Genomic DNA, 25,724 nt, shown 5'->3' on the forward strand with positions numbered 1-25,724 from the left:
TACAACAACCTGTTGAGGTAGCAACATACAAATTAAACCAAAAATCCTTCCTTGAGTGGCATTCAGTTGCATCTTCATCTGGGATTAGTCCCCTCTTCCTTGCTTCTCTACCCTGTTGCAGTGTCCAGGGCTCTCCCACTTGGCCTCCACACTTCTTTTCTGCATCGTGTGTGTTGCCGAGCCATCAGCCTTCAACAGTTGGTCACATCCAATCATACCTTCTCCCCCTGGCTTTCTGTTTCAGTGGAAAAAGTTCTCCTGCCAAAGCCCAATTCCCCAAATTTGCATTCTGAATTCTTTCCCCTCCCCTCTCTCAGAAACCCGGTTCATCTACCAGCCCATCTCTGTCACAATCTTCAAGCTCTTCTCTACAGGATCAGGCCCTCAAAGATGCAAACATCATTTTAAAGTCCTGTCTTCACCCTCTCTTCTTCCAGTTACCCATTTAAGTCTCATCTTCCTGTCCTACCCAAGTTTCTTAAAGAGGTATGTACACACTTTCTTATACAGTTTTTAACTCAAATCTAAATTACTCTTGCTAAAATCACTGATTGTGGTTGTTATTTTCCAAGGATGGCCCAAATCTGCCAGTTCTTATGCAAGCATGCTGCTCCTCCAGTCAGAAGGAGAGTTTATTAACTCTGATATGGGCTTATAAAATGCTTTGATCAACGTAACACAGTGGAACAGATGAGTGACACCTTCCCCTGGCAGCTTCTGCTTCTGCCTTTTTCTCTTGGAGCATTCCCTTGGAGCACTCTATCTCAGAAACTAGTCACCATGCTACATGGAGAGGCCACCTGCAGGTGCTCACCTACCTCAGGGCCTCCACTTCATCTGTTCACTTTTCTGAGAGGTTTCATTTATTTCCTGCTCCACCCCTAGCTAACTAGTAAGTAGGCTCTAACATGGCCTCAGATGATTCCCTAACTCCTGGTATTTACACTTTGGTGTAATATTGTCCCTTTAAGTATGGGATAGACCTAATGACTCACTTTAATCAACAAATATGGCCAAAATGATGGAATATCACTTCCATAATTAGGTTGTAAAGACTGATTTGTGTCTTCTTAGCCAATTCTAATATATTGGTTTCTCAAGTTATAAGCTTTGATGAAGCAAGCTGCCATGTTGGAAAGACCCAAATGGCATGGAACTGGGGGCAACCCCTGGCCAACAGCTACTGAGGAAAAAAACCCTGCCAATAACTATGTATGGGTTTAGAAGCAAATTTTTCCTCAGTTAAGCCTTGGGGAACACCTTGATTGCAACTTGTTATGTAGAATACCCATCTAAGTATACTCTGATTCCTGCCCCCACAGAAACTGAAATCATAATTATCTTATAAAATGCCCATCGGCTATTCAAGGTGGAAGAATTATTTGCTTACAGCTGAAGCTGGTAATTTTGGTCAATAAAATGGTCAAATTCACATATCTTGGCTGTAAATCTCATACCACAAATCATGACAAGTGACAGACTCTTCTGCATGATTTCCTTAACTAGACAGTAAGTATCAAGTACTTATAATATCTACAGTGTACAGTGGATTAAGGGATACATATTTCATGTCAACCACAGAACCCAAATGGACAGAGAGAGTCCATTACATATCCATTGATTAATTTCATAGAGTTTGCTAACATGCTGAAAATGTTTTGGGCAGCCCAGGTGGCTCAGCAGTTTAGCGCTGCCTTCAGCCCAAGGGCCTGATCCTGGAGACCTGGGATCAAGTCCCACGTTGTGCTCCCTGCATGGAGCCTGCTTCTCCCTCTTCCTGTGTCTCTGCCTCTCTCTCTCTCTCTCTCTCTCTCTCTCCCTGTGTCTCTCATGAATATTTATTTTATAAATAAAATCTTAAAAAAATGAAAATGTTTTAGTAGCCCCCAAAATATTAATGTTCTTAGTTTGCAGAGTAATAGAGACATTATTTATTCATTCATTTAATATTTAGAGCATCTAAACCAAGCGCTAACTCTAACCCTCACTTAGCTGAGTGATCTTTGGCCATTACTTAATCTTTCTGCCTCAGTTCCCTCATGTGTAAAATTGAGAAAATAATAGCACTTACCTCTTTAGTTGTTGTGATTGTTAAATGAATGAATATATATGAAGTGCTTAGAACGCTGTCTCAAACATTATCGATACTAATACTTACTACTTTGGGTTGTAGGAGACATGATGACTATATTGCTGCATACCAAACGATCCTGAAATGTAGAGGCTTAAAACAACACATGTTTATTATCTCACATTTTATAGGATACCTCCTGGTTACCCACTATATGTCCTGCTGTGTAATGCCAACTCCTTCCAGTTTCACACTTGCAAGCTGGGTCATGTGATTCATGCCAGATAATTTCTTTGCTGTGACTTAGGTGTGGTTTCCAAATAAAACAGTTCCAGAATATGGCTTGACTCCAAAGACAAGGACCAGTCTGTTCACACATCTTTACCTTATCCTTATTTGAAGCAAAAATGAATTCCCAACAGTGATCATTTCAAAAGTTTGATTTGAATAAAATAGAAATGCATAGGACTATATTCTTAAACATTAATCCTATTTTATCTCCTGAGGTTCTGTGGGTGTTCAGGCAGTAATGTAATAACAAATACGCTGATATGTGTCTAAAAGGAATGTTACATGACCATGAGTCATTATGCCCATCACTTCAAAGCTGTTTGGGTAGCTGGCAGGAAATAGTGTGTGTCTCTAGAGCGTAAAATTGGCCTCAAAGTAGGTGGGGCCTATGAAAATCTTGATGTAATATAAACATTGTATTTCTTAACTATTTACAAGGTCACCCCACCCTACATTAGAGGTCAAATCTACCTCTGAGAGGTTCCACATGGATTTCTAGAATATTCTTTCGGTTTCAGCACTTTTGCCATTCAATTGATTTCTGAAATGTGTGGGAAAGGCAAGATAAAGTCATCAAAAGAGCACTTAGCTTAGAGTTCATCTGTGGGACTTTCATTCAAGTCAGCTCACTGAGCTTTAGTTTATTCTAAAATAGGAATAATCTTAGGCCTATTTTCTTTTAGTTAGCCTCCTTTCCATAGTTTGATGGAATTCCCAGTGGTGAAGAAAACAGTCCTTTCAAGGATCTCTTTGGGGCAATATCACTCTCAGGGACAACATCAGAATTATCACCCCTACACTCACTCCAGCTTTCTCAGAGATTTTTCTCTATCCACACCTCCCCTCACATTTACATCCTGGTAACTTCAAACCTTTTGGAAAATAAAATATAACTTCTCTGCTCCAAAAGTTAAAGGACTATTGCTGTTAATAACAAAGACTAGAGAGAAGGATTATCAATTCTTTAAGTATAAATCAGCCCTATCCCTCACCTCTTACACTACTACTAGGAAAATAGGTTTATTCTTCCTTACAGTGAGGATGATTTAAACTAAAAATTGCCTATAATGGCAACTAATATTTATTAAACAATACTTTTATCTTCACAATAAACCTATATGTACCCCACTTATCAGATGGGGATTCTGAGACCCAGAGAAGATAAGTCATTTTTTCGAAGGCCATATAACTCATATTAACAGAGTGAATATTTGAGAACTAAAAACAATAGTGCAGAAGTGAGTACAAAAACCTCACCACGTTGAAACAAAGCATCTATAGTTCTTCCCCTCTCCTTTCTGTCTGTTCTGTTACTGCATGAACACTCACTGAGCTTCTATTTTGTGCTAGACACTGCTCTAGGCATGAGGAGATTGATGGATGAAGGTCCTCCAGAGAGCTTCTATTCTAGTGGTAAGATAAACATATAAACAAATGGAGGAATAACATAAATTCAGATAGTGATAAATGCTATGGAAAAAATGCCACAATGGGATAGTTACCAGGGAAAGCTGTTATGAGTTGAATTTTGTCCCCCAAGAACTTAATATTGAAGTCTTAGTCCCTAGTTTGACAGAATATGATAAGATTTGGAGATAGGATATTTAAAGAGATAGTTAAAATGAGATCCCTATGGTGTGTCCTAACCCAATATGATTGGTATCTTTATAAGAAGAGGAAATCTGGACACAGACACACAGAGAGAAGACCATGTATAGCCCAAGGAAGAAGTCACCCATTTAAGACCCAAAGAGGGAAGCTTCAGAGGAAACCAACCCTACCAATACCTTGATCTCAGACTTCTAGCCTCTAGGACTGTGAGAAAATAAATTTCTGTTCTTTTTTTTTTAAAGATATTATTTATTTATTCATGAGAGACACAGAGAGAATGAGAGGCAGAGACACAGGCAGACAGAGAAGCAGTCACCATGCAGGGAGCCCGACATGGGACTTGATCTCAGATCTCCAGGATCACACCCTAGACCAAAGGTGGTGCTAAACCACTGAGCCACCTGGGCTGCCCTAAACTTCTGTTCTTTAAGCTACTCAGTCTGTGGCTCTTCATTATGGCAGTCCTAGCAAATTGATACAGAAGCCTATTTCAGGTACTATGATCAAGGAAGGCTTCTCTGAGGAGGTAACAGATAATATCTGGGCTGAAATCTAAAAGAATACTATCCCTAATAGAGAAAAGGACATATATAAGAGACTTGAGATAGAAATGTCAAAAGACAGAAAGCCAATGTATCTGTGGCACAATGAATGGGAGTATGTGTGATAAATACTGTCTCCTGGAGAGCACAGACATGCTTTCTCCAATTTCTCAGGGATGGTATAGGAGTACAAACAATAGGACCAGGAGTAGGGAGTGTTGTCCTTAGACAGGAACTGAGGACAATTCTCCCATCATAAAAGGAGGGAAGGTAAAATATGTGTGAGCAGACACACGTCAGTTTTATCTCTCCTTTTTAAAATAAATTATGAAACAAGGTCATCATCACCTGAGGAAGTTAAAAGAGAAACAATGTCACCTCAGTGGGAGAGAGGAGGTGTTAGAGAAGTGGGTTGCTGGCTGCCCATTTGAGATAAGTGGTTACAATTTTAAAGGAAGAATGTCATCACAGTTGCTTGATTTTCTCCAACACTGCTAAGCTATTAGATCAGGTTGAAAGTAGGCAGAGTTTAGTTGACTCAGGCTTCTTATGTGCACATGAGTATGACTGGGGGCAAGAGAGTTAAGGGTGTTAAGAGAGTTGTGTTAATATCAGGCCAAGGAATCTACACATCTCCCTTCTTTCTTCCTATGAGGGTTTGTCCTGCTAAGAGTTCCAGTAGCTGTATAGGATGAGGCCAAATTATTAAAAGTTTAGATGCTCAGAATGGGTAATAGACTTGATCTTGGAGAAAATGAGCATTCATTCATGATATTTTGAACAAAAATTTAAAAAATCTAACGTGATTCATAAAAAAGAGAAAGTAGGAAAAGATCTCTCCCCTCTTGAGATGTCAGGATTTGTAGCGGTTTATTTACACCTGAGTTTATGCAATAGGACAGCAATGCTATCATTAAAAAACATCTTAGTAAATCCATCTTATCCACTGTGTGAAGTTTTAAGAAAAATCAGTGAAATGTGATTCCCAAATTCTAGGGACTTTTCTTATAAACATGATGACCAGCAATGATGAATTTTCCCAGAAAATTTCAAATTCAAGTATTCTTCCATTGTCCTGAATGATACCCTGTACTTGTTAAACCACATGCCTTCATTGTTGTCTCAGAAAAAAATATGATTACCATAACAACTCGACCAAACACACTGACATTAACAGAACAAAGACAAAATCCAGATTAAAACCTTATGTTAAAGAGATCACAGAATGTGGTTATAGGCAGTTGACTTGTTAAAAAATCCACCATTTCAGAATTCTGAGGTCCCTTCAAAAGAAGGACAATTGACTTGATATGGCCAGACTAACAATTACCCCAAGATTGATTCTGTCTAAAAAGTTAAGAAAGAAAATCATTGCTGAATTGTACAGGGTATTACTGAGGAAGAGTCAAGGTACACAAGCTCAATTTGGGGGACACTGGCTGGCAGTTGAAAGGGAACTATGATTCTAATTACATCCATTAGATCACTATACATCTTTTAGGATATAAGCCAAGGTGCTTTATAAAAGATCCCCAATATCAAGTGCCTCAAACAAAATAGAGATATATCTTCTTTCTTATACCAGTCTGGAAGCAGACAGCTGTGTTCTAATGTTTCAGGTTCAGTCCATCATGAGGCTCAGGGGTTCTCAAATGTTTTGGTTTCAGAATCCCTTTACACTGAAAAATTATTGAAGACTCCAGATAGATTTGTTTATATCATTAATATCAAATAATAACTACTGTATTTGAAATTAGAACTAAAAAAATTATTAAGGCATTTATTAACTCCTTTTTAAAAACCATAATAAACTCATTACGTGCTAACATAACTAACTTATGTTATAAAAAAATCACCATCTTGGTCGGGAGAGAAACCCCTGCCACCACCAACATGGAGACCTTGTACCGCGTCCCGTTCTTAGGGCTCGAATACCCCAACCTGAAGCTGAAGCAGCCGCCCTGCGTGCACATGCCGTGGGCCATGAAGGTGTATGCTCTGGTGGTGGTGTCTTACTTCCTCATCACCGGAGGAATAATTTATGATGTTATTGTTGAACCTCCAAGTGTTGGTTCTATGACTGATGAACATGGACATCAGAGACCAGTAGCTTTCTTGGCCTACAGAGTAAATGGACAATATTATGGAAGGACTTGCATCCAGCTTCCTGTTTACAATGAGAGGTTTAGGTTTCATAATCCTGGACGGATTGAATGCACCAAACATTCCAAAACTCAATAGATTTCTCCTTCTATTCATTGGATTCGTCTGTGTCCTATTGAGTTTTTTCATGGCTAGAGTATTCATGAGAATGAAACTGCTGGGCTACCTGATGGTTTTAAAAAATGCCTTTTGACAAGAAATCCGTGGATATTGGATTTGCTCCTGTTAATGAAGTTTTAAAGGCTGTACCAATCCTCTGATGTGAAATATGGAAAAAGAGTGAAGCAGCAGAAAAGAAGCATCTCGTGAGAAATAGGAATCATATTAAAGCTTGAACTAGAATGTCTTCTTGGTATCAAAGACACAAACTTCTCACAGTATTTCTCCTGCTGGCCTGTACTGACACACCAATGATGTTTAGTGGCATTTTCTTCTTAGTTTTTCATTTCTTAAAGAAAATATACTCCCATTTCCACAACTATAATATTGAATAAAGTGATTATTTCTTACAGCCCCTTAACATTTTGTGGAGATGACATTTCTGACTTTCAAAAATTAATGTAAAATCAGGAAGCAAGATCCCATAAGCTGAGAACTCTGATCAGCTTTACCTATGGTGCTTTGCCTTTAAACAGTGTGACAGTACATTATTCAGATATGTGTGAGACTGTTTCTGCACAATAAGATGTACGAAAGGAGCAGAAATAAATAATTTTTCTAATTAAAAAAAATCACCATCTTCAAAAAAGTAGTAAAAAAGCAGCATTATTTGATATGTTTGAAAGTCTCTTCAATGACTCGCTTTATAAGGAGATAGGATGATGATGATGATGATGATGATGATGATGATGGTGGTGATACTCTATATTCAATCTAGTGCGAGAGGTTGTTTCAGTTCAAGTACATGAAGAGAATCTAGCTTCAAACAACTATATAGATGAGAAAGAGAGTATTTTAATAGCCTTTTCAGATCACTGTGAATATTGTTCTTTGATACTACACCAAAACTCAAGTAGTAGCTTCTAAAGTTGCAATACAACATCTGAAACATCTGTAAACTTTTCATACTCGGTTACGTAAAATCAAATCCACTAGTGTTGTGGTAATTATATGACTGAATACATTTACCTAAATTTATCAAACAAGCAAGATTTCTTGTTTAACATATCCCGTGGGTCTTTTACCCATGCATGATTTTGTAACATCATACATTGGCCCTTTAGAAATTATTGGTTCATGAGTTATAAAGAACTTCCAAATGCTGACATATTTTATTACACAATATTAGAAAATCATGTTCACTGATATCACCACTGATCTCATCAGAAAAGTTTTTAAAAATTGAGACACTCTTAAGTTCATGGCAGCAGATATCTATTTTCCCAAATTCAAATTATCGCTTGAAAACTCAAACTTTGTAATTGGTAATAAATACTGTCTGTTTTTTTATTCCTTGAAGTGACAAGATGATTTTCAAGGAAATATATGCCAAATGCCTGGATAGACAAAGTTTGTCAATCATTATTTCAAGTAAAAATGGTGTTTAGTTCAACTTGAAACTCAATCCACACAAGTGCTTTCCCTTGAGATGACATATTTTCATATGCATGAGAAGTATTTATGCATACTTCCTATTTTGTTACAAAGAATATTAAAAAGACATGTACTCAAGAGGGATGATTAAAGTGATTATTTGTAATGCTTCTTCAAGGACATTCTTAACTGAAACTGCCATTTTTTTTTTTTTTGGTTTTGTTTGTTGCAACTGCAAGTCTGTGAAGAATGTGATGATTCTTGGTACAGTTGGCCTCAGTGCCTTGATTCATGCTAGGATACCAGTGGTTTCACATGCCAGTACATTTCCACCATGAATGCAAATGCAAAACAATAAAAGAGACAGCACTCTAATATTATGAAAATAGTTTTGACTTCCCAGACTTCCTACAAGGGCCTCAGGACTCTCCAGGTGCCTACTACACTTTGAGTAGTATTGCACTAGAGTTCTCATAACTGTGGATAACATTCCCTAGAGGAAAGGAGGAAAGCTAATGCTCAAGGTAGACACTTTCCTTTCAGGTAAGTAACCAAATACTGGAGCTCTTACATTCCATTGGTGAGAGCTTAGTTCCATGGCCTTAGCTAGCTACAGGGTAGACAAAGAAAAAGTAGTCTCTAAGTAGGCAGTCATAGTATATGGAAGAGTAAAAGAACAGATTTGGGCATGTAACAGTCACTACACTTGCCCCATTAATCTATGAGCAGATCAAGTGAAAGGGTAGTCATGCTAGAGGGGCTGCAGTCAATTGAGGATAAATATTCTTCTGCTTCATGCCTGGCCACTGGGTATAACACTCATCAGTGGGCCCGTGGAGATCATGGAACAGGAGCAGAGGAGTGGCTACAACCACAATGCCAGTCCTGTGGCCAGGCAGACAGAGTGCCAGAAAAACTGTCCTCAAAAGGGCTCCCAAGAATACGAGTCAGGGGAGGATCACTGGAGAAATAGAGAAAAGGAAGCAGCAGTGAGATCAGCAGGACCCCCGAAGCAAAAACAGACAGATCATCTGTGGGCTTTGGTGAGCAGATTGTGGGCAAGCCAGCAACCCCTGCAACTAGGAAAAGCCCTGGCTTACAGCACTATCCCTAATTGTGCTGGGCCAGAAATTGGCTGCTCTGTGATTTTTATTGTGACCTCATTTTTGTCCCCAGGCTGGAGAGGTGGGAGAGTCTAGGTAGTTTTATGCTGTTTTTAGAGCTTTACTTGATAGAAATCTATTCCTATTTGAAAGCTGAGTCCAAATGTTTTATTTGTTCTTCTCAACAGCAATAAGAACAGCAGGGAAGAGCCGATTCTGCAGAAAATATGCCTTGCTACAGAAAACTGACATGAACTTAGTACACAAAGGTAAAGAAAATAGAGGTAAAGGTAGCTCTGGTCACTGAGAACAAAATCGTAATCCCAGCAAGCATACTGGAAGCCAAGACTAAACTGACCTGACAAAGCTTGATAAACGGGAAATATGGGGCCGAAAAAGCTTTTAACTGTTATGCCTCATCTGATATGCCGGCAAATGTACACAAAGACAGAAGGAAAGTACTGGAAGGCATTCATTTTGAGATCAGATCCAGGTCAACCAAGAGATCATAGGTCCTTGAACTTCACTCCATCAGCAGCAAAACAGTCTATCGATACCTGGTAGAAGAGGTTTATGACAACACAGTTGTCCAACACAGTTGTCCATTGACTACCACCCTCAATGCTTCTATTTTTTGTCCCATACTGGCAATTTCTGCCCTACAAAAGAAAGCAGTTTTAAACACTTTATTTTGGCATATGAGCTCAAGTTACAGGACATAGAATGAAAAAAAAAACAAAAAGAATAGAAATGAAAGATATATCAGAACCAAGCAGACAAGAAGGAAAATATTTGCCAACTTCAAGGGTTTATGCATTCCCTGTGACTGGACATGAATTTTGAGTCCAAGACTTTTGGCAGGCTGTGCAAAAAGACAAACATGATTATTCACATAGCTCTCATTGTTGGAAAAGAGGAAGCAAAATTGTTGTTGGCTCTAAATTCTCAAATTTCTCCTGTGAGTCCTTTAGTGAGAGTCACTGAATTACAAAATGGACCTTCTCGTCAGTACCAGTTCTGTGGTCGATACAGATCGATGCTCACTTAAACATAAGCCCTTGACTTCTGTTACTGACATTTGTGCAGATTTTCCAAGAACCTATAAAAGCATAACAAATTTCACATAAAATGAACTATATGTAGCTTTTAAATTCTTCCAGTTGACCTAAAGGAAGTCTAACCTGGGAATACCCGGCAATGCTGGAAGGACCCAGCTACTTCAGTCAGGAAATGCTACCTCAGAATGAATCAAAAGGTCCAATGACATCACTAGGGTTCTGAGCACCACCACCAGCCTCTGTGACAGATACTTGACTTTTCATGGTAGGCTTTGCCATAAAGTTCTGACCCTGCCAGCAGTAACAGTGCTATTTGGAGCATGTTGCTTAACCTCTTGGTACTGCAATGCCCTCATTTTTAAATGAGTCATAAGGTAACTATCATTTTTTGAGGCCCTCCTCTGTGCCATCCACTATTTAATATCTGTTTTCCCAGTCAGATTAGAAATCCCATGAGGGCAAAGAGAGTATTTCTCTTGCTCACTATTGAATTTCCATTGTCTAACACAGGTCTGGCACATAGTAGAGGCTTAATAAAAATAAAAATAAAAATAAAAAAAAGCTTTTAACTGACCAAATTCCCAATGTCCTAACAACCTGCAAAGCAAGCATAATTCCTATTTTATAATTGAAGAACATGAGGCTCAGAAAGTTTAAGTGACCTTCAAAAAGTCACAGAGCTGGTTAAACAGTAGCCTGTCCAGCCCCAGAGCCCAGTTTAGTCCCACAAGGCTGCAGCAGCGCAAACAGACCAGAGCACGTTCCAAGGCTAGTCCGGATCTATAATGCAATGGTTCCTCACAACTAGTGGGTGGCCAGTACCCATTAGCACAGGGGTGCCTGTTGCTGAAAGAACTCTTGCTAAATGAAATTCCTCAACAATTTTCACTACATCAAACCCTGTGGGCATGGGGAGGGATAAGAAGAGGCTTTACTCCTCTATCCATGCCATGAGCTTTCTTGTTCCCCCACCAGCCCTCTCTCCTACCAGCCACCAGACACTTGCATGCAGCCCAAACAGAGAAACTGGGCTGTCTGCCGTGGCCTCTGCTATTCTCCACAGGCTCAAGGCACTAGATCCAATACTGAACAGAGGTAGAAAAAGAAAGAACATTGGAGGAAGAAAGAGCAGTAAATACAGAGGCAAAGGCAGCAGAGGGATGGGAGGCAGATACAGAGAGAGAAATGAGGTAGGAAACATCAGACCATGCCAGCATCAAGACTCTTCTGGTAATAATAATCGTAATAATAATGATAACAACAAGAATATTTATTGAATATTTACTACATACTAGTACTTTGCTAGATGCTACTTTGCATGTGTTATTGTTCATTTACTCACTCACAAATATTTGAGAGACAAAAGCCCTGCCCTCCTGACGCTGACAGTATGATAAGTTCGTAAAATATTTAGTTGGTTAGAAGGCAAGTGGCATATTGGCAAATTGAATTTAAATAAAATATTAAATAGATAAATAATAAAAAAAGAAAACAGAAAGCAAATGGCAAGGATGAAAATGAAGCAAGGGAGAAGAGTGGTGCTTGTCGGGTGGGAGGAAAGCGAAGTTGCTTTAGCTCAGTGTCCAGAAAAGGCTTGTTGAGAAGGGAACATTCAAGAAAAACTTCAAAGAGAACAGCATCCACTTTGCTCACTCTCGGGCATTTCTGGAACATTTTGAGTTCCCCCAAAATATTTATTTTGTTTTTTGAGCCAGGCATGTCTTTTCTCACTTATTTTCTGTTCTCTTCTCTTACCATATCTCGTCTATCATTTCTAGGCATTTGAGGCAGACAGGATTATCAAAGTGTGAGCCGCCAGCATCATTTTGGCGGTGGTCTTCTCTGTACCAAATATAAAAGGATGAAAGGCTTATCCAAGAAGAGCAAACCTACCTGAAATTTGAAAATCCTGTCCTGAAAAGGAAAGACCAGCGGGTGGTAGTATTCTTCTAGATTTCATCCTGCTGATGTTAAACAACTTAATACAGGGAGCTTCAGGACATGACAGGAAAAACAGAAGATACTGCATCAGAAAGTTAACCCTATTTCATTATGTCATTAAAAGATCATTTGAATCACCTTACTTGCACCTGGAATCCTGTTCAAATGGTTGGAAGGCCTTGCATAAAATTGTGGGCTGGTATCACATTAGCATAGTTTTGCCCCTTCTGCAAAAAAAATCACAGACACTGCAGCCTGTCCTCACCAACAGGAACAGTTTGCACAGGGAAATCTGTGAGGACAGAGTGGGAAAGAAAGTTGAAACTGATTGACTTATGCTTCAGTTGATTTTATTACCAAGTTCACTACTCAGGAAGCTGAGGAGAGCCAGTTGGACAGACAAGGCTAGAGACCCTTGAAAACAGTAGGAATACATGGTAGGCTCACACCAAAAGCCAGAGCCTAAGACAAACAGAAAAGAAAAATCAATTTACATATGTAAATATAAATATTCTACCATAAATTTATATGTGTATATAAGCACATTCATTCAGGCACAAGTAAGCCCTAAAACAAAATCCTTCTCTTTCAAGGGCATTCGAACTCATAAGTAAAAGAGTTGATAGAGCAATAACTGGAAAACTCAGCAAGGAAGTACTGCAAGAGGAAGCTTTTCATTGCCTTCTCACTGGCCGATATTGTCAGAAGTGAGCCCACACAACTGTACTATTTTATTCAAGGACAGAAGGGGTGAAGCTGGCTCAGACCAGCTCTCGAGAGCTGATTGTACACATCTCTTCCCAACCCCACATTCAGTGGTGTCAGGGTGGTAGCTTCACATAGGCCATGAGGAGAGTATTTACACTATGGAAATCATCAAATGCTACCAATCCGTGTCAGGGCATTGGCTTTTTTTTTCCATGGAGAGCCTATTATTAAGCCTTCACCAGCACAGCACTATAGGAGGGAGAGGCTTTCTGGCTAAACTAGCTGATCTATGTTACCACTCAGAGGCAAGAAGGAGAGAAGTCATTTCTTCATGCATGAAAATATGCAAAAAGTATAAAATAAATATGTTGATGATAAAGGTGTTCTATGGAATGGAATGCCAAAATATTTTAAGGAAAGAGCAAGAGCATCCCATTCTGGTAAAGGAGATTCCAAAAATCTTTTAAACCAGGATTACCTTGATTTTGTTAAACAGAATGAGGATCAAGCAAGCCAGCTCTAGCAGCCTCCCAAAACAAATGGCTGGCTTAATTCTAAGACTTGCGTCATGAAGTCAAGGTCAATTTTTCAGTTTAAACTCAGTTTTAAAGTACGCTTTAATTCCTGAAGGTAGGAAAAGTGGAAAAAAAAATATATGGGAAATCAGGTTAACCCAACAGTTTAGCCATATACATATCACTGCCTAGATCGCCAATAAAACCCACAAACATTGCCTAATTAGCCTAACTATTCTCTCTAATCAAAGATCAAAGCTTTTATCAAGACTGAAAGACTTAAACTGAACAAGGTGGAGCAACAGGACAAAAAAACCACAAGAAAACAAATGTCTGTTATCAAGTCTCCATGTTCCCAGCTTCGAAATTTGCCAGCTGGCAGAATTTTTGTAAGTCCTGCATATATATTAAACCTGACATCATTCACTCCAGAAATTGTAAACTTTCTAATCAGTAACTTGGAGCAGGAGGAGACATTTTGTTTATTTGCCTCCTTTATGCAGAACCTAAGAGGCCTTGCCTGCGGTCTCCCAGGCTCCTTCAACAAAATTTCTCTCCTGAACTCCTGTAACCAGGATAGTAACAAACTGACACCAAGTAGGGAAAAGTGATAGTTCTTCACTGAGGTAGAGATCTCATTGGTGATATCTGCATTGGTCTCTTCTATAGGCGTGAATTTCCTTGAGTTGTAGTCAACATGCATTATTACAATACAGAGTGATGGTTAAAAAGAAAGTTTCTGGAGACAGCCAGATCTAGTTTTTTTCTGCTCTGCTACTTGCTGGCGTGGTGACTTTGGACCAGGTAGTTAGAGGAGGTATTTTTCCCCATTGTATTAATGGGGATAATAATACCTTCATAGTCGCAGTTAAAATGAAATGAGAGACTGTATGTTAAGTGATTAATTCAGGGTGTGGCCCAGAACAAACCCTCCATAAATGTCAGTTACTATAACTCTCTTACTGCATCTCCTCTTAATCATATCACCAGATTAACTCACACTTAGAGCTACTACACCCACCTCTGCTACCCGGGCACACTTCTCCTAACCTGTCTTGTCACTTGTTTATGTTCTCAGAACTGTAAATTCTAATCACACTGGTTATTTTAATCAAGTATGATCAATTAAATTTTATGTAAACCCATGAAATATGAGTGGGAAAAGACAGTTGTGTAATAGTGCTATGAAAACTAAAATGCAGGCAGCCCGGGTGGCTCAGTGGTTTAGCACCACCTTCAGCCCAGGGCCTGATCCTGGAGACCCAAGGATCAAGTCCCACATTGGGCTTCCTGAATGGGGCCTGCTTCTCCCTCTGCCTGTGTCTCTACCTCTGTGTGTGTATGTGTGTGTATGTGTGTGTGTGTGTGTCTCATGAATAAATAAAATCTTTAAAAAAAACTAAAATGGTAGCTTTCAAAATACTCAAAAGTGCATGCTACTAGAAAAAGTACTGCTAATATATAAGGTATGGATGAGTTGACTAGGAGTATTGGGGAATTTTTTTTTAATGCTTCAAAGACATATCCATAAGGTTGCTTCAAAAGTATCCCCAATTATCCACCCACATAAAAATAAGTAACTAGAAATATACAATAGGGAAAAAGTCTCCTCAACAAATAGTATTGAGAAAACTGGACAGCTACATGCAAAAGAATGAAACTGGACCCCTTTCTTTCACCACACACAAAAATAAACTCAAAATGGATGAAAGACCTAAATGTGAGACCTGAAACTATAAAAATCCTAAGAGACTGGCATCTTCGACATCAGCCATAGCAACTTTTTTTTCAATGTCTCCTGAGGTAAGGGAAATCAAAAATAAACTATTGGAATTACATCAAAATAAAAAGTTTCTGCACAGCAAAGGAAACATAAACAAAACTAAAAGGCAACTTTCAGAATGGGAGAATTTACTACAAGTGACATATCTGATAAAAGGTTAGTACCCAAATACACAAAGAACTGATACAATTCAATACCCCCCCCCCAAAACTCCAAATAATCCAATTTAAAAATGGGCAGAAGACATGAATAGGCATTTCTCCAAAGAAGACCTCCAAATGGCCAACAGATACATGAAAAGATGCTCAACATCACTCATTATTAGGGAAATGCAAATCAAAACCACAATGAGATATCACTTCACGCCTGTCAGAATGGCTAAAATCAACAACACAAGAAACAACAAGTATGGGCAAGGATGTGGAGAAAAAGGAACCTTTTTGCGCTGCTGGTGGGAATGTAAACTGATGTAGCCACTCTGGAAAACAGTATGGAGGTTCCTAAAAAAAAATTGAAAATAGAACTACCCTGTGACCCAGTAGTTGCACTACTGGATATTTACTAAAAAAAAAATGCAAAAATACTGGGATGCCTGATTAGCTTAGTTGATTAATTTTTTGCTTTCTGCTTAGGTCATGATCTCAGGGTTCTAGGAACCAGGCCTGTATTGGGCTTCCTGCTGAGTGGGGAGTCTGCTTGTCCCTTTCCCTCTACCTTTCCCCCCTGCTCATTCTCTCTCTCTCTCTTTCTCAATCTCTCTCTCTCTCTCTCATAAATAAAATCTTTTAAAAATAATAAAATAAGTTTATAAAAATATAAGAACAGTAATTCAAAGGGATACTTGTACCCCTATGTTTATTGCAGCCAAAAGCCAGTCCAGGTGCCGATCAATAGATGAATAGATAAAGAAGATATAGTATAAACAATGGAATATTATTCAGCCATAAAAAGAATGAAATCTTGCCATTTGCAATGACATGTATGGAGCTAGAAAGTATAATGCTAAATAAAATAAGTCACTCAGAGAAAAACAATGATCTCACTCATATATGGAATTTAAGAAACAAAACAAATGAGCAAAGGAAAAAATAGGAAGAGAGGGAGAGAGAGAGAGAGAGAGAGAGAGGCAAACCAAGACCCACACTCTTAACTCTAGAAAATAAACTAATAATTACCAGAGGGGAGGTGGGAGAGGGGGCAGATTAAATAGGTGATGAGGATTAAGGAGTATATTTATTATGATAAAAAGATAATAAGATAAAATAAGTATCACTAAATTATCCCTCCACTTATAAATGAATAACTAGAAATAGTAGAGGATACACTGAATGTGTGTATGTGTGCATACACAGGTTGAATAAATTAATAAGGTAGAAGAATTTGATCAAGGTTTAGGGGAGAGAAACTAATGAGCAAATGGAGGAGACATGGTATAACTCTCTTCCATGCTCTAGTTCAAGGTCTTTAGGCAAGCCATAGCCTAAAACAGGGATAAAAAAAAAAAAAAAAAAAAAAAAACAAGCTTAAAAGGCATGGATTTAAATCAGACCCTTTTAGGGATCTTTCTAATTCAATTACTCTTGGTAGCATAGATTTTCAGAAAAAGTAATGATGGGTGCAAAAAAAAAAAAAAGAGAAGCTTGGTGTCCTATGCAGATAAACTACTGATCAGAGAACAGATATTCACAATAAGCTCCTTGATTTGCTGATATGAGTGCAACAAACACCCAGAGGATGCTGGTCCCTGAGCGGGAATGAATAGGACAAGGCCAGAGCTCTGACTTAAACCCTTAAACCTGCTATGGGGTCACAACATGGCCATGCTGCCTCACCTGTCTTGCATTTCCCATGCCATTATGGTGAATTTAAGCAGCTCAAAACTATCTAGACTTTTTATTCTGATCTAATTTACATGTTCAGCAAAAGCATTTATAATCTCATCATGAGCCAACAAATCCCAGATATGGTAGCAAAACTTGGTAGATTTCTTCTCTGTGCAATCAAAAATTAAAGTTAAAAATTTGTGAAAATCGCCCTAAGAGCCCACCTTTTTCTGTCTTTACATCAGTAGAATTAACAGAAAGGAGAGAGGATTTTTCCAATGTTAGGTTACTGCCATTTGGTAGAGATTATCGTCTGGGCCCATTAGCCAAAGCCTCAAGGCACTGGGCAACCTGCCAAAAGAATGAGATGCAATGCATTAAGATCAATTTGTTAATTTTTAATGAGGCTTCAAAATGCCCTAGTAAATTACTTAATCATTTTAAGCATGTATTGTTGCTTCTTCACTATTCCTACCTCCTGTGCATGGAAAAGCTAACTTACTTTTAATCATTTCCATTCTTCCTTTCATCCCCTTGAAGGGTACAATAATTCCCTGCTATTACCATCACTAACCAAAGCAGCCCATAAAACTGAAGATCAAATATACTGAAAGAGCATTAAATAGCATGGCAGGATTTTCAAAGCAACTGGATTCTTTGAGTCTGTTTACAAAAAAAAAAAAAAAAAAAAAAAAGTTAATTCACAGTTTTAACATAGGGAGTTAATACATGTCTTCCTCTTTGGAAGTAATGCTTTAAATTGTACAGAATGTTGCACACTATAATAGTTCAAATGAGTTAGATTATATTACAAAACTTTAATTAATTTTTTTCATAATCAACTAAATCTTAGAGTGAAGTTAAACATTTAACAAAATGAGGGGGAAAGAGTTTTAAAGTAGCCTGCTAAAAAAGTGCTCTTAATCCATGAGGATACCAGTCCTTGGGTGATTTGTTCACTGGGTTGGCCCCATGGCTTTGCCCAGGGCTAGCCAGGCACATAAGAGGTGCTCGATGGATAAAAATTTTTTAATAAATGCTTTAAAGGAGATTTATTCTTTCCTAACAGTTGAAAAGATACTCAGGAAGTATAATGGAGGTAGAACACAGAACAGCACAGTTGAAGGCGATACCAAACCCACAACTACTAGAGATGAAACTACTAGGCATAAAACCACAGGTCTCCTGGAATAAAGGCAAGGCTTACAGATCTGATGAGAGCAGACATGACCTACAGAATAAGAGTCAGACTTGTTCTTGTTCATAGCAGCACCATCTTTCCAAGCAGAGAAATATGCATTCCTAGTAAAGAAAGGTCTGTAACTTAAAAGTGAGATGTAGTATTTTCATTAGCTATTGAATACTAAATATTGGAGAACAGAATCTCTTTCTAAAACTCAAAAAAAAAAAAAAAGGAAGGGGAAAAAACCCTAAAACTAAACCTATTTCCATGGTAGTAAACTAAAGATTTATAAAAGCATTTTCACCAAAAAAAGTCATTTTAGGAAGCAACGTGGGGTTTGTGACAATAGTCCTCAAAATCCTCCCTGCTAGGATGTGAGCTCACAAAGGCAGACACAGCACCTATCCATTTGCTTGTTTTCTTAGCACCTAGAGTGACAGAATAAGCAGTGGAATTAAATCAGTAGAAGTGGATTCAAATCACAGCACTAACCTCTTTCCAAATATACAATGAATGTCTGAGCCTCGGTTTCCTCTCAATAAAAATAAAACAATCCTTCCTTCATGGGGTGTTGTGATGACTCAGGCCCAGAAACCTGCAGTTCATACAAGCAGGTGAAATGATTCTCACCCAGATTGTCTACATAGATACTATGTAGACAGAAACACTGCCTTTATCCCAAACTTCTTGTCCAAATGAGTAAAATGAGCCCCAGGTAGGATGAAATGACTTACTGAAAGACCTTCAATTACTTTGAGGAAGCCTTGGGAGTGGGGGTAGGGTTTACAGAGAGCAGAAGGACGAGTGCCAATGGCAGGCAAACAGAAGCATTCTTTTTGTTTCCTATAGATACTGTAGTCAGATTTTCATAGAATCAACATACCACTGCACTTACTAATCTATACATATGATTATTTTTAAGTAAATTTTAGCACTGGAATTGCTAGATCACAGAATATTCATTTTTTAAGGCTTTTTGATGCATGTTTACCAAAATTTTATTCTACAAGACTTATACCAATTTATTCTCCCACCAGCACAGTAAGAGAGATGGGGGGGTTCACTTCCACATTCTATCAAACAATGGCCTAGGACATAATAGAGTGCTATCTGGAACTCCACCTAGACCTTCAGGGTTCTGCAGTTTTGGAATGTTTTTTTTAGACACAGCACTTTGCATTTGCAATTGCATCTGGAGCTAACCATATATTTTTTTGTCAGTTGGTCATATCTTTAATCCTTGCCTTTCTGCTTCTCCCTCTGCCTGTGTCTCTGCCTCTCTCTCTCTCTGTCTCTATGAATAAATAAAATAAAATCTTAAAAAAAAAAAAAGGGGCAGCCCCGGTGGCACAGCGGTTTAGCGCCGCCTGCAGCCCAGGGCGTGATCCTGGAGACCCGGGATCGAGTCCCACGTCAGGCTCTCTGTGTGGTGCCTGCTTCTCCCTCTGCCTGTGTCTCTGCCTCTCTCTCTCTCTGTCTCTATGAATAAATAAAATAAAATCTTAAAAAAAAAAAAAAAAATCCTTGCCTTTGATTTGGGCTGAAACTAGATTACTTCATAAAAATTGTGGTTTCATATAAGATGAAACCACCAAATCTTGTTTCCATGAGGAGCAAATTAAAAATGTTGATGTGGATGATGAGCCTTAGTTAGTTTCACCACTTGAGCCGGAAGAGAGCCCAAATTCAACATAAAAAGCAATGGAAATGGGAAAATAACCAATTCTAAAGGCTAAATTGAATGAGTCAAATACCAGAATTTAGCCATTTTACATATTTATACCCAATGCTTGCCAAAGAGGGAAATGTTGTGTTTATTCAGTCTGCTGTGATTTTTTTTTCCAATATCCATCACCCAAAATACAGCAATTCAGCATTTTCTGCAACTTCTCTGTATAGGAAGGACTTTATATAGAACCATCTAAATCAGTGTTACTCAACATCTGACATACACACAAATCACCTAGTTATCTAGTTAAAATATAAATACTGATTCAATATGTCTGGGGTGGGGCCTGACATTGTGCATTTCCAACAAAGCTCTAGGTCATGCTGATGTTGCTGGTCCCTGGATCATACCCTGAGTAGCAAGAATCGACACTAAGTGTACTAAGGAAATATGAAAGACATCATCCACTTATCTCTTAAGCCAATGGTAGTTGACAATAGTATCACAGTGCACTAGTATGACTCTATCCATGAAAAGGAAAGTGATACTGTAAGAACAAGCATCTGGCCTTGAAACAACCCTATGGTTCACATGGAGTATTATCAATAACTCCACAATTAGTTACTGATGAAGTTACGTTCCCCATAAGAACTTGTGAATGGGTGTATGGGGGCATGAAAAAAAAGTAAGAATCAGTGCCCTATTTGTCTGCTGCAACATGAGAAATCTACTCATCTCTGCAGCCCTCAAGTCCAGTCCAGAAGGGAAGCCCATCAAGTTGGTATAAACACACATCGGCAGAGCCAGTCACCATTTAAGTGGGATGGGGCACAAGACGAGATTGTGGATATTTTAACCATACCCTCCTCCATATTGACATTTATGTACAAAATAGAGGGTACCTGGCTTTTTTAAGCACCACAGGGATATGCGGTCAGAAAGAAGCAATTTTCTAGTTAATGCTATTGATAACTTAGACATCCAAAGTGAGTCTAAATGAACAGTTCTAGAACTATTTTCAATGATCCAAGGAGTAACACCATACTCCCAAAACAAAATGAATTTTTAAAATAGATACATTTCAATCAGGTTTTAGAAGAAAAGAGGGTGTCACAAAATTGCCACAAGAAATGACAACAATTTTTAAAAAACATTATTATAGGTATAGTTATTCAGTAACTTCCCAGAAGCATTGAATATTAACTAGATTATAGACACAAACAGGCCAAGTGACATTGACTATTTCTACACAGTTTCACTGAAGGATTCAATTTGCAAAGTGACATTAAATTTTACCTACACAAGGACAAAGTTCTATTTCCAATAATAAAAAAAAATTCTTGAAGCAGTAAATTTTACTAGATAACTTATAATAATCAGATATAGTATATTTTCAAAGTGATATTTATAAAAGGTGTATCTTACCTTATACATGAGCTATGAACACTGTAATTAAGAGAATGACCACAGACAGCCCGTGTTGCTATCATATGGTTGTATTTGAGAACAGTTCCTTATCTCAAGGTTTGACCTCAGATAGACTCCTTTCCAAAGTGCCCCTTTAGAGTTCCTTTCTGAGCCTGCTGCATATTTTTTGGATTTCTTTAATGGAATGGAATCCTTTGAGAATGGTTTGCAATTTTGAAAATAGCCAAAAGTCATTTGAAACCAAAGATAATGAACAAGGCAAGACAACAAATACTGTTTGGAGAAAACAAAAGTAACTGGGACTGCTTTTCTTTTGTGGCCAATAAATGGGTTCTGAGGACGTTGCAAAGCTGGAATCCAGAAATGTCTGGAGCCACAGAAATGTCATTCGAATAGCATCACATTGTGATGACTTGGAAAGTGAACACACAGTTAAAGGTTATTTTGTTGAAAATTGGCTCACTGTTCATAATGTGGTGTCAACACATCCACGGGGGTCCATAGATGAGTTTCAGTGGGTCATGAAATTCCTGCAATCGCATGTAAAATGTGATGTATATGTGCCTTTGTGCTTTTTTTTTTTTATCAGAGGGAAGAACTTCATGCTCTTAACAGATCTTCAAAGATTTTCCTAACTGGCAAAATGATACATTGGGATGACTGACAGATGTGTGGGCTCGGGCTATCTCCTTACCTTGAACAAGTTATTTACTCTGTCTCAGCCTCAGTTTACTCCCCTGTAAAATGGTGATAACACCAACCAAAATGATTGCCATGGAAATTAAAGTAGCACAGTGTGAGATATACAATAATAACCTAAAAAATGGTCATCTTATTGATACGTAATTATATAGCAATAATGTGACGATTTCTCAAGTGTCCTGATACTAAAGAATGGCCTTGACTCTATTTGTGCCATTTCTTCCTTCTCTCAAGGCTCGGAGGAAGATGGTATCATTTTCCACACTAAGCTCCCAATCTCTCCATATCGTTCCGTCATCTCTCCTCTTGCATTTTATTCCCTGTTGCTTCCTCTAGCACCTTGCATTTCCCTGCCTCCACTGCTGCCCTCTCTCCATTCCAACTTGCCATTTTCACAAAACCCTCTCTTAATCTTTCAGCTATAATTTTACACATCTTTTTCCTTTTCCTCTTTCTTTTTGACTTGTGGTCTGCTCCAGTGGTCCCAGTTCTTAACACTTGAATAGCTGAATATTACTTCTGCACATGAATGAAAACGAGCTCATCAAAGTCACCAGTTACATCCCCAGGAGCTGACTTCTGTGCCAAGAGCAAGTTGTGAAAAGATGATGGTGAGCTGATGGAATAAGATTCAATGGACATTGTCCTGGATGCAGAGACAGAGATCTATTACGGATATCCCTGATAAAATATTCTCAACTCCCCGGTTTTATTTGTAGAATCAAAACCAACTCTTATCTTAACTAGACTGTGTGATTTTTTTGCCAATAATACAGCATGACATGCACACCAGAAATGAACAAATATCCAGAAAGAGATGGCTTCAAACAGCTTTAAATGACTTCACACTGCCTTTTCTCAGTCCTCAGCCTCTGTGATCTCTCATGGCATTTGGTGGCATCAGCTACCTGTTTACTTCCATAATATTATTATCTCCCCTGTCTTCTGGATACATCCACTTGAATACAGTATCAACTAAGATTCACAATTTCAATAGCTAAATTTTGTTCCCCCCCAAATTGGTTCTTCCATCCCACCTTCTTGGGTTTTCATTTTGTGTCAGTGTTACTACCCATCAAGTTCCCTACTATAAAAACAATCTGGCCCTAGGGAGGAGTTGAACAACATAGAAGAGACATTCCAATAAGGAGTGACCAGCAGCACATCCCTGCCCCCAGTTGTCCCAAAGCACTTCATCCTCTCTCTTCAGCTTAATCCAAAATTGGCCCAGAGAAGTGACATTCCTGGCACATGGAATTGCAATCTCCTTTCTTGAGGATTGAGTCTTGCCCTGAAGATACCCAGGTATCTTGAGGCCAGAAGTAAGTAAACTTAGAAAAGTTCCAACTATGATGAGGGGAAATCTCTAATATAATTCAAATCAAGGTTTTAATAGTGCTATGCATAAGTATTCTAATAATGCTATCCATGTTCATAAGCAAACTAGAGCTTCAAAAGGCCATTTTATCTCATTCAGAATCATGTATCTATATATGTTATATATATTCATATGTGTGAATACATATGAATACATATATTATCTACATTTATCTATATGCGGTTATTTATTAGTCAAAGATTTATTGACCAACACCTACACTCAAGTTATGTTTCCAGGCAAATGGAATTCTATAGATGACTAAGACACAATCTCTGTCCTGGCAAAGTTCATTACTAAAGGAGACAAATGTATAGACAAATACTTGTGGCAATGCCAGCTGCAGTGGCTAACGCTTGAGCGATTCCTGTTTGCTAGACACTGTTCTAAGTGCTTTGCATGGATATTTTTACTTAGTCACTCACAATAATACTATAGGTAGATACTATTATAGATGAAGACAGAGGCATTCGGGACACTGAGTGCCTAATCTAAACCTATAAGTCAGCAAAGGGTTCAAACCTAAGTCTGTCTAATCTGGAATGCAAACTCTAAACTAGCACATTTTCTTGCATCCAAACTGTTATAGGAGCAGAGAGACAAGGAGAATGTCATGCATCAGGGAAGAAGCAGGGATGGTCTTATCCCATAGCCAGGCATGGCTTACAGAGAAAAGGGAAATTGATCCAGTCCATAGAGCCTAAGGAATAAACAGAAGCAGGGAACTTTCACTTATAAAATAAATAAGTTATTGGGATGAAAAGTACAGCAAAGGGAATGTAGTCAATAATATTCTGAAAACTTTGTATGCTGACAGATGGTAACTACACTTATGGTGGTATTTCATAATGTATATAATTGTCAAATCATTATGTTGTACACTGAAAATTAATATTGTATATCAACTATAATTTAGTTTAAAAAAAAAAGAAGAAGAAAGAAGTGGGTATCAGGGATCCTGCCAAAGTCAGAGCCATGGGTTCTGGGAACTACTCAACACTAGGCCCATGGTGACTCCCCTGCCACCCTTTGTAGTTCTCAGTTAGGTTCACCAATAGATTAGGTATTTTTGATCTGGGTTGTCATTTCTATTTGTCACTACAATGTGAGTCATTGTTTCCCTACACTGATCCTTTGAAAAGGCAATGTGCGCCACACCCATTTCACCCTAGTCAGCAGCCCTGGAAGGGAACAACAATCAAGGCTAGTTATGTAACCAAATTCTACTCCCTGATATCTGCCTTATAAAACTGTTCTTAGAGAAAATATAATTATCAGATATTTTGAGCTCCTTCAAAAGGGCCTGATGAATACTTAGTAACATTGGTGTACTTCTTATAAACACTTTTTACCAAATGATTTCTTATAAAAGATATTCCAAGTTCTTTATCCATTTAGTCTTTCAAAAGATGTTTCCTGAAGGCCTACCATGTGCCTGGCACTGCTTTAGGTAACTGGGGTATAGCTATGAACACACACACACACACACACACACTATTTGACCTCAGAAAGTTTACATACTTGCAAATATAGTTGGATAAAACTTACAGGTTTAGCTTGGTAAGGAACTAGTCCTACAACAAATTACATGGTATAGTAAAAAGAAAAAAGACATATTTTTCCTACAAGTAGAACTTCAAAATGAATTAGGGAATGGATGAAATTATTTTTAAGTTTTGACTTTGTTTTTTATAAAAATAATAGTCTTTTTACTTAAAGAAAGTCAAGCAATACAGAAAATCACAGAGTAAGAAAGCAATAAATCACCCCTATCTCTCTTCCCAAATTAGCCCATGTTATTTTCAGTGAACACAATTCCAGATACCTCCAGACAGCTTTAGAGATACAATACTGTATGATTAGGATCACACAATATGCATGATTTAAAAATATATAATTTTAAAAATTATAATGGAACTAAAAGAAGAAATGGCAATTGGAATAAAAGATAATGGAACTATTGCAAGCAAGTGTTCTTTTGTTTGTGTTTAAGATTTATTTATTTATTTTAGAGAGAGAGTGCATGGAGGGAGGGGCAAGGGAGAGAGAGAGAGAGAATCTTCAGCAGACTCCCCCATGAGTGCAGAGCCCACCACAGGGCTCCATCTGACAACTGTGAGATCATGACCTGAGCTGAAACCAAGAGTCAGACGCTTGACGAACTGAGCCACCCAGGCACCCCTCAAGTAAGCATTCTTTACATACAGTAACACGAAAACATT

General features: G+C 38.3%; 1 protein-coding gene and 3 long non-coding RNA genes across 5 annotated transcripts in view; 2 read left to right on the top strand and 2 right to left on the bottom strand.

Annotated features, from left to right (window-relative positions):
* The window catches only part of LOC112670522 (uncharacterized), a 4,511-nt gene extending 290 nt beyond the window's left edge, over window positions 1-4,221 (bottom strand). The window contains exons 1-2 of the long non-coding RNA XR_003142994.3: window positions 112-4,221; window positions 1-9 (exon numbers count right to left, since the gene is read on the bottom strand). The exon at window positions 1-9 is cut by the window's left edge and continues 290 nt beyond it. This is a non-coding gene — a long non-coding RNA (uncharacterized LOC112670522). The remainder of the gene's footprint in view (window positions 10-111) is intronic.
* Window positions 1-10,810, top strand: part of LOC118350599 (uncharacterized) — a 182,000-nt gene extending 171,190 nt beyond the window's left edge. For both annotated transcript variants that reach the window (XR_004804677.2, XR_007402030.1), the window contains exon 5: window positions 9,503-10,810. This is a non-coding gene — a long non-coding RNA (uncharacterized LOC118350599). The remainder of the gene's footprint in view (window positions 1-9,502) is intronic.
* Window positions 6,409-6,867, top strand: LOC112670523 (oligosaccharyltransferase complex subunit OSTC-like). The gene has a single exon (XM_035698509.2). It carries the CDS (start codon window positions 6,409-6,411, stop codon window positions 6,754-6,756), a length of 348 nt encoding a protein of 115 aa, XP_035554402.1. The 3' UTR covers window positions 6,757-6,867.
* Window positions 10,014-13,637, bottom strand: LOC112670524 (uncharacterized). The gene is made up of 3 exons (XR_003142995.3): window positions 12,457-13,637; window positions 12,266-12,364; window positions 10,014-10,413 (listed from the first exon to the last, which is right to left on the bottom strand). It is a non-coding gene; the product is annotated as an uncharacterized LOC112670524 (long non-coding RNA).
* Window positions 13,638-25,724: the final 12,087 nt, after the last annotated feature.

The sequence above is a fragment of the Canis lupus genome, chromosome 14 (assembly GCF_003254725.2).
Source record: "Canis lupus dingo isolate Sandy chromosome 14, ASM325472v2, whole genome shotgun sequence".
Classification (NCBI taxonomy): Eukaryota; Metazoa; Chordata; class Mammalia; order Carnivora; family Canidae; genus Canis; species Canis lupus.

What these genes read in the sequence shown, in the direction of transcription:
- LOC112670523 (XM_035698509.2), top strand. Translation starts at nt 6,409, where the DNA reads ATGGAGACCTTGTACCGCGTCCCGTTCTTAGGGCTCGAATACCCCAAC.